A 12582-nucleotide genomic window follows, 5' to 3' on the forward strand; every position below is an offset into this window, starting at 1 on the left:
TTTAATCTCATAACTTACTTCACATCATGTGATGGGTTCTTGGTGAGTCACTTTTGAAAGCTAAGAAAAAGCTAAACACTGTAACCAAAGAAATCCAATGTATATTTAATTTTCAGTTCTCCTCACAAGTTTTTTTTCCTCTTTTGGCAATGAAAGTAAAACAAAGAAAGAGTGGCTTTATCATGGAATTGAAACAAATACACACACAAAAAAAGAAACTTCAAAGAATCTGTTTTGTTTTGAGGCCATTAAACCACGTGCCAGGAATTTTCCGAGTAGCTGAAACTCTTAAAATACTTGATGGCTTGCAAAGAAATATAAGTTGAATTTCTTATATTAAATATAAGAAATTATATTTAATAATATAATTATAAGAATTATATATAAATAAATAATATATATAAATATAAGAAATTATATTTAATAATATAATTATAATAAGAATTATATTTCTTATATTAAATATAAGTTGAATTTCTTAACCTGTGAATAAACAATTTTAGAGTAATCTATTTTCATGATTCATTAAACGTATTGTTGGGGCGCCTGGGTGGCGCAGTCGGTTAAGTGTCCGACTTCAGCCAGGTCACGATCTCGCAGTCCGTGAGTTCGAGCCCCGCGTCGGGCTCTGGGCTGATGGCTCAGAGCCTGGAGCCTGTTTCCGATTCTGTGTCTCCCTCTCTCTCTCCGCCCCTCCCCCGTTCATGCTCTGTCTCTCTCTGTCCCAAAAATAAATAAAAACGTTGAAAAAAATTTTTTTAAAAATAAATGTATTGTTTATAATGTATAGATATATAACATAAATATGGAATGTATAAAACTTTGATTAAGCACATGTAATACATAACACTATATGAGTAACAATTTTCCTCTAAAAACAAGTATGGTAAACTGAATGAATACAGCAATTACAGAAAAAAAGAGTAAAAGAAAATGGACCTAAGAGAAATGCAGTTTGCTCAGGAACAAAACCAGATAATGACGAAACAGTTAACTTTTAAACATCACTCCCATTCCTCAGGTTCTGATTGGCTCATTCATACAATTAGCTGACGATAGAAAATGTAGCTTGCAACCATAACTAAAAGGACCTTATTTCAAAGTTCAGAAAAAAACTGTAATTACACAGATTTGATATTTTTATTCCAAAAATACTGTAATTAAAATTAACTTTTTCATATCCTTTTAGGCTAGCTAAATAAACCTCATGACCTAAAAACTTAATTTCAAATTCCTATCTCATGCTGCAACATGGTAAGAAAATCGGGATAAATAAAAACAGTAAAGTCTTTACTTTCCATAAATGATTCTATGAAAACTTGAAAAGAGAAAGAATTGAATATTGTATATTTATTCAATGGTAGAAGAAACAGCTAGCACATTTTTAATGTCAGATATGTAGCTATCTCATCATTCAATATGGGCTACACAAATAAATAAAGCTAAAAGAAATGCAGCAAAGATTAAAGAAATACACTCATTAGAAAACAGAACAATGATCAAAGTCATACTATTCATACAGAAGTCAGAGAGGCCATGGGCAGTAAAAGCCTGTAAGGACCGAAATGGAAACAGAAAAAGATAACAAATAAATGAATAGCACACTGAAACTAAAAGCAATGTGACCACTCTTAAATTCAGGGTTTGAAAGAGAAAGGGTCTTACTCACCTGAAAGAGGAACATACACAAGACACAGAGCTATGAAGAACGGAAGAGAACTTGGCTTCCATTTCCAACGACAGTTCCACATTTGATCTGAGTGAATCATCCTGCAATGGAAGAAAGCAACCATCAGGACATTCAGCAACCAGTAAGGCAGTAGGACAATAACAGTCAAAGTGCAGGTTTTCAGCAGAGATTGGAAAAAAGCAATCGTTATAGAATAGGCGGTTTCCCAATGAAGGTGGGGAAATATTCAGATAATTCAAATTCATTAATCAAAAAATAAAGAATTTTCAGCTTCAACCTTCAGCATCACCAGTCACATGCCCATCTTACCCCAGAGGATTTTTATATCAACCTCTCCTATAATCTCCCAAAAACGTAGACTTCATGGAAATGCTTTCATTTTATGACATCTGCTGTGTTACAAATGGAAACAATTTAAAATAAAAATAAGGTGCCCAATTGCCTTCTTTCCCTTAAAATTAAGTAACGAAGGGGAGCCTGAATGGCTTAGTTGCTTAGGTGTCCGACTTTGGCTCAGGTCATGATCTCACGATTCGTGAATTCAAGCCCCACACCGGGCTCTGTGCTGACAGCTCAGAGCCTGGAGCCTGCTACAGATTCTGTGTCTCCCACTCTCTCTGCCCCTCCCTGGCTGGTGCTCTCTCTCTCTCTCTCTCTCTCTCTCAAAAATAAATAAACATTAAAAAAATTATTTTAAATTAAGCAATGAAGCATTAACATCCAAAAAGAATAACTACTTTGTACATGATAGCTATCAATGTTTTCAAGTGGCTACCAAACACCAAGTATTATAGAAACTACAATTAACTCTACAGTGGTCTCGTCTTTAAACTCAAAATTGCACCTACCAATAATTTAGACAGGAGCATCCATATTATCTTGGCTTAAAACAGTGGTATGAAACCTTTCATTGACTCAGCTCCATCAAAAGAGACAAGTCAGTGAATGGGGCAGCAAGCCACCATAAGGGCCCACAAAAGGACTAGTTAGCAAGAGAGCCATGAAGCAGGAAAATGGTTACGTAGCAGTAAAACAAAAACAATAACAAAAACAAAAACTCCTGATCTTAAAAGTCTCTAAAGGGAGTTTCCATGGTTCCAGGTGACAGTTGAGAATCTTTTTTTTATTTCTAAAAAGAGAAACAACTAATCAGATACTTTAGGATCACAGTAATACCTTCTTTACCTGAAGGTTGCTTATCTGGAGTAAAACACGTCATACTAATCACAAAACCAGACACGCAGGGAAGGAAATACTCAAAGGAGAAAAAAATAGACATCAAATGATTTCTGCACTTGCCTCAAGCCTCGTTCCCAGTCCATCCTTTACTGTTAGAGACCACCTACATAGCAAGGCGAACAGGCTCCAGAGTGAGCTGGACCAGGGTTTGCTACTTGTAAACTATGCACCCCTTTGGAAATGTACTTGACCTCCCTGCACTTCCAACTTTCCACCTGTAAAACAGAAACTCCAATCCACAGAGCTGCTGGATGATGAAATCAGAGCATGTCTTTTGAGAACAGTGCCTGACACTTGCCTAGCAAGTGCTCAACAAATATTAGCTATTATTGTTACTACTACCCTGGGCATTCTAATGTAAGTATGGTTACTCTGTCCACAGTAAAATCAAAAGAAAAGCCTGAAACAAGAATGGACCATAGGATGTTTTAAACTAACACCAATCAATTGACTTTGTGACTACTTCTGGATCACCTGGGAACAGAAATGAAATGGATTACTCATGCCTGCCATTAATCCAGAAATTCTGAGCAGTACCTGATACTCATGCCATGTTTTTATATTCGCCCAATTAGAATTTCTAGCATCACTTAGTTCCTAATGGAAATTCTAAACCAGATAAAGCTTAAGATCTGAGGAGTAGTTTTCTGTATGGAGGGTATGTTTTAAAATACATCCATCCAAAATACTTGAAATTTGAAGCAATGTTACTGCTTACGGGAAGCAATATGCCACAGTACATCATAATAATATAATAAGAACGGATGTGAGCTTTGGAATAGCACAGAGTTACAACCTGGTGCCTCAATTTATTGTGTGACTTTAGAGGCAAGTCCTTAAAATGCTGAGACTATTTTCTCTTCTGTGTATAGGATGTCATCCATCGAAAAGACAGAGTCACTACTGCATGGCACTTAGCAAGTGTTTTAAAAAGGGGAGATGATAAACTTCTATCACATGAAAGGCTCACTCGTTTGGAAGAATGGGTCCATTCATTTTGGATGAATGAGGTGTTTCCCATTCAGGTCATGGATGAATTAGCATGCTTCTAAAACAAACAAACAAACAAACACAATTATATATTCAAAGAAGTTTAGAGCTGGGAATATCAAAGATGAAGTCTAACTTTCACATCCCACAGAGGAGGAAACTGAGGCTCAGAAACATAAAGGGGCAGAGCAATCAAACCTGGCTACCGGCCCTACCATTTATATTTGAGAATATCAGCTCGAGAGAACTCTCAGCCTCTTAATCGCTACGGCACATGACAATTTTCCTTCGTCAATACTTGGAGAATGGTCTCCTCTCAAATTTATGTGCTCTCTAAAAAATCCTCAAGGAGGGTCTCCTGGGTGGCTCAATCGGTTAAGCATACAACTCTTGATTCCGGCTCTGGTCATGAACTCACAGTTCGTGAGTTCAAGCTCCGCGTTGGGCTCTAAACTCAGAGTACGAAGCCTGCTTGGAGTTCTCTCTCCCTCTCTTTCTTCCCCTGCCTCTCTCATGCTCTCTCTCTCAAAATAAATATATAAACTTAAAAAAAAAATCCTTAAGGAATCATCTTTGTTAGCTTGGCAACATTGAGTATTATTTCGTAACGCAACTTTCTTTTGCTATAACAGGTTCTTATTTAGGGATTCCATAGTCAATCCTGAAGCTGTATCCTTTCAGACAATAGCTGCAAATAATGACCAAGGGCTTCATGCATTCTGGTTCCCAAGACTCCATCACTTCATATTGAAAAGGAACCCAGCACAAGGCAAGCACTCGTAACCAAAGTTAAACCTCATGACTGGTCAACTTTCATCCACTTGACTGTTTACTGAAGAACAGAAACAAACAAATTAAGAATAGAACAGAGGAAGGAAAGCACTATGTGTCTTCTCAGGGGATCGCTTAGCAAAGACACATCCCTGAGATTTAAATAACTTTCTCACAAGAACGGAAAATCCAGATCAGGGTTACTAAGGTTCTAAATAGGAGCTACAAAAAAATATAATACAATCTTGTATTACTTGAGTCGTAGCCTCAAAGTTCTGTTGAAGAGACCAAGAACATTTTTAAGTAAAGGAGAGTCCTACGTAGACTTCTGTCACCTGAAAACCATCTAAGCATGAAATTTAAATCCAAGCAATAAAACCTATCATTTCACAGGCAAGAAAAAAGAAAGTACAATACTAAACAACTTGCCCAAGATCACATAATCAGTGGTGCGAGAGCTAACACATCCTGATGCCACCTGGCTTCCAATTCACCTGTCCCTGAGAACCAAGACACGTCCATTGCAACCTTGCTCCACTTTTCAATCAGCACAGGCCACAACATACAATATGTTTGAGTCCTATTTCAGGAACTTTAGAACCTAACCCTGTTATTGAATTGTTAATGTCAGAATGACCCCTTATGAACGTGACTCAATCCAAACGCATCACTGAAATAATCTGTAGTCTAGAAAACCGAACGTCTTCCACCTTTTCACTCCTTAAAAGTCCAACTTAAGGAGAAATTGATGAAGAAAATTTAAAATCAGTGGAGAAATTGACACGGCACTAATGCTATCATTACTAGCAATAGTCAGAATTACAGATTATTCCTCAGATCCCAACTGTATTTCTATGTCAAATCTTTTCACAAAGGACCGCGAGGAGTGGCAAAGAGAGTACCTTAATTCTTCTAGAATGAAAAGAATAGAATTTGGTTCATTCAAGTCTAAGCAGAATTGTATTTCTCCTTTTGGTTAAAGATCATGTTCCTGATCTCAAGCAATGAACAAAAAGAAAAAGTGCTATTCTATCACTCAAGTTCTTTTATTAAGTTTGGCTCACCCCCATTTCAAAAAGGTAGAAAGGTTTATTCTTCAAATCTGCACAAATCTTGACTCTTATGTGAGCAGAAGCATCCACTGCACCATGGCTTGTACCCCGGGTGAAATTAAAAGGCAACCCTGAGAAACACACATACACTCCATGTAAAACTAGGACTATCTGAAAAAAGAATAGCGTATCAATCTCCTGGTTGTGATACTATATTACAGTCTTGCAAAACGTTACCACTGGGAGAAACTGGGTAAAAGGTACATAGGATCTCTACCATTTCATCCAGCTGCCTGTAAATCAACAAATATCTCAATAAAATGTTCAATTTAAAAAAGTAAACCCTGAAGCCCTGGCATATATAACTTACTTTCAGATGATTCAGGCAAAATATTGTGGTGCATGTACGGAGAGGGGAGGGTGGAAGGAAGAGGAGAGGATGGACAATAAAACAAATGGGATAAACATTTATACTAAGTGATTCCGCATTAAAGAATATACATGCGCTCTTCGTATTATTCTTGCAACTTTTATGAAGGTTTAAAATGCTTTATTTTTTTAAAATGTTGATTTATTTACTTCGAGAGAGAGAGGGAAAGAGGGAGCAAATGCACATGCCTGAGTGGGGGAGGGGCAGAGCGAGAGCGAGACAGAGAGAATCCCAAGCAGGCTCCACGCTGTCAGCAGAGAGCCTGATGCTGGGCTCGAACTCAAGAACCGTGAGACCATGACCTGAGTGGAAATCAAGAGTCGTAAGCTTAACCCACTGAGCCACCCAGGCATCCCAGTTTAAAATCATTTCCAAATAAATGTAAACACACCCACACACATTTACACTGAAGTGTATCCATGTTTATCTCATGACACTCCCATCAGTATGAGTGCCTTAGTCATCGCCAGTTTGGTAGAAGTAGCATCTCATTTGGGTTTCCTTTATTTGGACTGGCATATTCAAATTGTTTTTGTAGTTGTCAATCACAATAGGAATATTTTTCTTCCTAATTTGTGGCTTCTTTTTACAAATGCTATACTAAATATGCTAAGCTTTTGTCATATTCACTATAAATATTTTAAATACAGTAATCTTGAATGCCCTAGGCATTCCAAATAATTGCATCCTGAGTGATGCTTGTAAAGGAAAGTGAGATGATACTCAGGTAACCAGGCTCAAGTTTTATTGGTGTTTTAGTTACCACTGAAATGTCCTTTACATGCTGTCACCCCAGTCACTAAGTGTGCATCTTAATGCCATCCAATATAGATAATGCAATAATGCTATCCCACCAGAAATGAAATGGAAAGATACAGGTTTTTGCCCAAGCATGCCACACACATTGAACAAAGCCTTATTCTATTTAGTCTAAAGTCTAAATAGTCTCTAGAAACTTTTAATCATCCCATCAGAAATATAAACTCTGGAAGAGATGGGCAGTTAGAAAAATGGTCAAGTTTAAGGAAGTAGTTGTCAGTTTATTTTTAATGTATAAACTGATTCTCTTTCAAATCATTATTTCCAGAAATCAGAGTGACGTGTCCAGTTAGGCAGTAAAACTACAAGCTTCTAATATTTCCCATAAGCCAAGAGACAATAGCCTCATTCACCATTCACATTGGAAAAGCACAGTGTCATGTAATTTATATAAGCCATAAATGGAACAGGAGTTTCATGCAGCCTGAGATCAGTTAACACAAGTCTTGCTAAATCTACTAAATTTCTTAGGATATGAAAAATATGTAGTCAGTACAACTCCAAATATATTTATGAAATCTATAACTTCATAACTTGAATGTAAGAATATATTAACATTCTCCCCCCAAAGAGTAGGCAGAAAATACCTTAGTTTGTGTGCTTGAACCCATTAAAATAAAAATTTAAAAGATAATATCGTTTGTGTTCCCCATTTTAGCATTTTTCAACAAGACAGTAAGAACGTTTACTTTGGAAAGGTTGGTATTATTTCCATATATTCTAACATACTAATATCTAAAAAGAATCAGATCATCTCAAACCATTCCATATGAATTATAAACAGCAAAATGGAAAAAAGAAATCATTTTGATCTGGCAAGACATGGAAAAACTTTCAGACAGAATAGCTCCATAAAGAAACTCAAATCAGGGTATTAAACTATATTTTATGTGATTAAATGGTCATATTTTGACTCTCTATGACATAAGAGTTTCTAAACATGTGGAATTCAAATGGAGTAAATAACTTAATTTCATGAAGAAATTTTTACAATACCTGTGGATCAGTTTCATGTTATATTTAAAAAATTGGTATTCATACGTTTATTTCATTTCCCATAAGATCTAAATTACCTAGGAAAGCTGAAGGAAGCTAGACAAATACCTGCTGTTAAAAGCCTTCCTATATTTTTAGGAAAAACTGAAGTTTAACACAAATTCACATTCATTCAAAATGTGTCGCCTGTATATGAGAACAAGTCTCCTGTGAGCCTGTTGGCTGCATCTCAAAATAAATTATTTCAGGTTGCACCTCGCTGAATCCACTGGCATAAATGAAACCCTAAAATTCACAGGTGTGGATTTACTGCACACGCACTTTTAATAAAAATAAGTAGTTCTTTTCTAATTCTACTGCTAACCACCAGGAACAGAGGGGCAGAGGGCTAGGCTTGTGGGTACTACACTTCCTGTTTTAAAAATGCTGGGTAGAAGTTGCAAGGAAGGGAAAGACAGGGCCTGAGGCGCAAGTCTCTACCCAGGTATTAAGCTGAAAGAGGAAATTATGATGGAAACACATCAGGATCCGGTAGCTGGAGGAGGGAGGATGAATATCAACTTCTAGAAACTCTTGGATGTTAGTGGAAGGGAGTAAAATGTCAGCGTATCTGCCCAAGATTAAATAAAACATCAGAGGGAAAATTACATATTACAAGAAAAGGCAGCTTCTCAGTAAGACACAAAAACAGGGCCTTTTTAGAACTATCTTCCTTTTTTTCCATTCTGGAAGGCCCAGGCTGCGCTCAGCGGCCCTTTCGCGGGGTCGCTTGGAGAAACCTCAGAACTTCGATGGTAATTCCGTAAAATTAAAACCTTTTAGGTTTCTCTGACCCTTCATAACCCTATGTCCCCCGCTTCTAATTCCAGACAAGAAGCCTCCCACATCCCATCCCGTAAAATGACATAGTCCTTCATTACTTTTTAATCTACACAAGACAACCAAGAAACTTTTCTGCGCGTTTTTTTTTTTTTAAACCATTCAAATAACCCAAAGATCCAAGAATAACTTCTACAGTCAAGGGTGACAATGTGTAAAGTCAACATTTTCCCGGTATAACCAGTACCTTCCAAGCCCCCAGGTGTTGATCCAGGAGTGCTCTTTCTTGGCAGGGCAAGGCCCCTGGATGGAGGAGCGATGCCGGTTACTCCTTGTTTAATTTGACTCGAAAACACGTTTTCCCCATTCTTGAAGCCCTGCCCTTTTTTATTACGCTTTACACCGCCCAAATGTGAGGTTTACCTCTCGCTGGAAAAAAAAAAAAAAAAAAAAGGAAGCCGCACACGCAAGTCACAGCTCCGCCTGGCAATACCTGCTCGCTCCTCGGTGCCTCGGGGGTCAAACTGAAGACAAACCGGTTTATTCTGTCAATGCAGTTGAAGTCCTTGCAAAATCATTTAGTTGAGGTGGGGGGGGCGGGGGGGGAGGAGTAGATACAGGTAAAGGTGTGAAGGAATTCTCAGCTGAAAGGTGAGACTTACATGTTGGCATTAAGGTCCGCAGGGGCCGCACGGTCATGGTCCACAGTCCTTCCCTGGCTCTGCTGCTGCGAGCTCCCCGATGGAGACCCCGTGCGCCCCCCGCCGAGCCGCGCGCGGCTGCCCGACCCTCCTTCACGCACTTTCTGGAGAGTTCATCGGGGTTTCCCGGCAGCCACTCCACGCCCGCGCCCGGGGCGGCGCAAGGTGGAAGGCCGGCGCTGCGGAGTTCAAGTGCGGATCGCGGCGGCTAGGGGGCGGACAGGGCGGCAGGTTCCTCCTTCCAGACAAGTTTAAGAAAAGTTAGGGCGAGAAGGTGAGGGCAGGCGGGGCTGCCCCTGAGCCGGTGCTGGGTGCGCGGGCTGATCTGGGCCGCGCGCGGGTGGAGGGGTCCGACCCGGTAGGTCCTCGCCCCCGCCCGCGGGAGGCGGCACGTGGTCACCGCGCCGGGGCTCTCGTCCCCCACCCCCCCCCCACCCCCGCCCGCGGGCCCGGGCTGCTCCCCGCGCCAGTCCGCTCGGCCCGAGCTGTGGGGGGCGGGGGGCTCAGGTGCGGCTGCCCAGGCGGCGCGCGGCGTCTGGCCAGGCCCCGAGCGGCCCTGGGGCGGCCCCAGTCTCGACGCTCCGCGGCGGGGGCCGTCCCCAAAGCGCGGCCGCCCCACCCAGGATCGCCTGCCCCGGGGCAGAGAGGGAGAAGTCCGGCTGCGGGGCGGGAGAGGCGCTCCCCCGACGGGCAGCCTGGCGCACGTTGCGGGGGCCGGGCCGGGGTGGGCGATTGGCGCCGGGCCGGGCTCTGCTCCCAGGCGGGGGAGGGGACGGGGCAGACCCGAGGTCAGCAGAAAGCCTCGAGCCCTGAATTCGGGAGACTCTGCGCAAAAAAAGAAAAAAAAAAAAAAAAAAAAGAGAAGCTCGGAATGCCGGCGGCGGCGATGTGGGCATCTGCCCGCCTGCTGGGATTCCGTGTCCCCAGCCCAGCGGGTCCCTGCGCCAAGCTCTGGGGCCGCCGGCTTCCTTCTCTCCCCTTTCCTTGTTCTTCTCTGTCCTTTTCTTCCCTGGTCTCTGCCTTTCCTTTCACCTCTCTCCTCTAGTCTTTCTTTCTTCGTTCTTCTGTTCTTTTTCTTTCTAATAATCGGAGTGAAGGGGGAGTCCGTCTGTCTTCCGAACGACCTCGGCCGCCCCATACCGGCGCCGCATCCCCTGGTCTCTGCGGGGAAAGGGGATGCTCTCCCACCACACCCTTCTCCAGGGAGGATGAAGACCGGACTTAGGAAGAGGCCGAGAAGGCGGCAGTCGCAGTGGCCATCACCGCACCCACGACAAATACACCCACCGCCTTCTGCCCCTGATCTGCTGCCGCCTTCAGTGCCACAAACAGAGATTCATCCTTTGGGCTTAGAATTTAGTCTTCATTAAATGCCCCTCCATAACCCACAGAGTGATAATACTTAAACTCTTTGCCATTGCCCTTAATTTGAACTGTTCACATCCCTTCTGGAAAGAAATATTTGAAAGGGGAGTGGGTACTGTGTGATAGGAGGCAGGAACAGACTCGGGGGGCTGAGAGTGGGTGCATAGAGATCCCGAGAAAGCAAAATTTAGAACGAGTGGCAGACTGGTGCACAGTTTTGGCTGAGACCCACCTACCAGAACTGCTCCTCTGGGACTTAGAGATAGGAAAATTGAAGAGATATTAACAGGGGGGCTGGGAACGTGTTCCCATGACATTTCATTCAGCAGAATCGATTTGCAAAGCAAATCCGGTTGCTCACTGGGGAAAGTCCACTGCCTGGATTCCAGTGCTCCTACAAAGTAGCCGACTGGCAAAAAGATCCGGACACACCTCCTTGGAGATGAGAAGAGGAAAAAAAAAGGACTCACACTTGGAGAGTAGCTCCCTTCCCCTTGTGAACTGCGGGAGTTAATCTGTGAAATGCTGGAGGCAAATCTTCCCGGTGATAGGACAACATACACATCCAGAGTTCAGCCCGACTTGAACTGTGAGCATGCACACGTATACATGCACAGGCCACACCAAGAGGTGCCAAAAAATTTATATAACATTGATTGGCTGGTGATAGAAAACTGTTGGGGTGGAAAAAAAAAAAAAAAAAGAAGAAGCAGAGCAGGACTTGAGCACAGACAGCTCCTGGCAGAAAGGAAGCTGGAATGCTGCCACCAAATGCAGAGGCCTGAAAATCCAGGGTGTGTTCTTCTTATGACTTTTATCAATGTTTATTTTGATGAATAAACAGTATAATTAATAGAGATGTTGAATTTAGCACTTAAGGAAAACCAAAGTTCCTCTGTCCAGCGCTCCCCTGTGACAGAAAGGGAAATGAGACCCAGAGATGTGAGGACTGCACAATTCAAATCGGTCTCTATTAATGCCAGAATGTCCCAAGGACATTTACGTTCTACTCATAGAATTTTCTTTTGAGCAATGACATTTACTATTTCACAGTCCCCAGATTTAGGAATCTGAGGGCAGCTTTGCCCACTGCGTCTCCCAAGACTGGCTAAGGTTGTGGTCTCATCTGAAGGCTCGATGAGGCGTGAGCTGCTCCCAAACTCATACATCTGGTTGTTCCGCTCAGAATTTTAAAGCTGGAAACACAAGGGCAGACAAGGAAATAGACATAACTGTATTAGGGGGATTTAGACAAACAGAACAAACAGGATGTATATACACATATAAAGAGAGGTTTAAAGAATTGGCCCACATGATTATGGAGGTACAAGTCCAAAATCTTCAGGGTAGGCCAGCATACTGGACACTCACGGGAAGAGTTGCCATCCAAGTCCAAAGGCAGTGTGCTGGCAGAGTGCCTTCTTGTTTGCAGGAGGTTAGTCTTTGTTCTGTTGACACCTTCCACTGATTGGATTAGGCCCACCTATATTATGGCAAGGAATGTGCTTTACTCAATGTCTACTGATCTGTTAACCTCATCTAAAAGACATTTTCACAGAAACATCCAGAGTAACGTTTGACCAAATATCTGGATTCTATGGCCCAGTCAAGTGGACATATAAAATTAACCATCATAGGGGTGCCTCGGTGGCTCAGTCAGTTAAGTAGCCAACTCTTGATTTCAGCTCAGGTCGTGAGCTCATGGTTTGT

The 12582-nt window shown here is 41.9% G+C and overlaps 1 protein-coding gene across 6 annotated transcripts in view; it reads right to left on the reverse strand.

The window, feature by feature from the left end:
- Nucleotides 1-9873, reverse strand: part of ADGRG6 (adhesion G protein-coupled receptor G6) — a 141719-nt gene extending 131846 nt beyond the window's left edge. For 2 of the 6 annotated variants that reach the window (XM_040449014.1, XM_040449019.1), the window contains exons 1-2: nt 9469-9872; nt 1670-1770 (exon numbers count right to left, since the gene is read on the reverse strand). In XM_040449014.1, coding sequence (XP_040304948.1) covers nt 1670-1770; nt 9469-9470 — 103 coding nt within the window. In that variant the 5' untranslated portion in view covers nt 9471-9872. Of the gene's footprint in view, nt 1-1669; nt 1771-9053; nt 9169-9468 lie in introns of those variants that run through there. The other 4 variants (XM_040449018.1, XM_040449020.1, XM_040449015.1 and 1 more) reach the window with 3 other exon arrangements.
- Between the last annotated feature and the right edge of the window lie 2709 nt (nt 9874-12582).

Source organism: Herpailurus yagouaroundi, unplaced genomic scaffold, assembly GCF_014898765.1.
Source record: "Herpailurus yagouaroundi ecotype Mexico unplaced genomic scaffold, PumYag 198, whole genome shotgun sequence".
Lineage (NCBI taxonomy): Eukaryota > Metazoa > Chordata > Mammalia > Carnivora > Felidae > Herpailurus > Herpailurus yagouaroundi.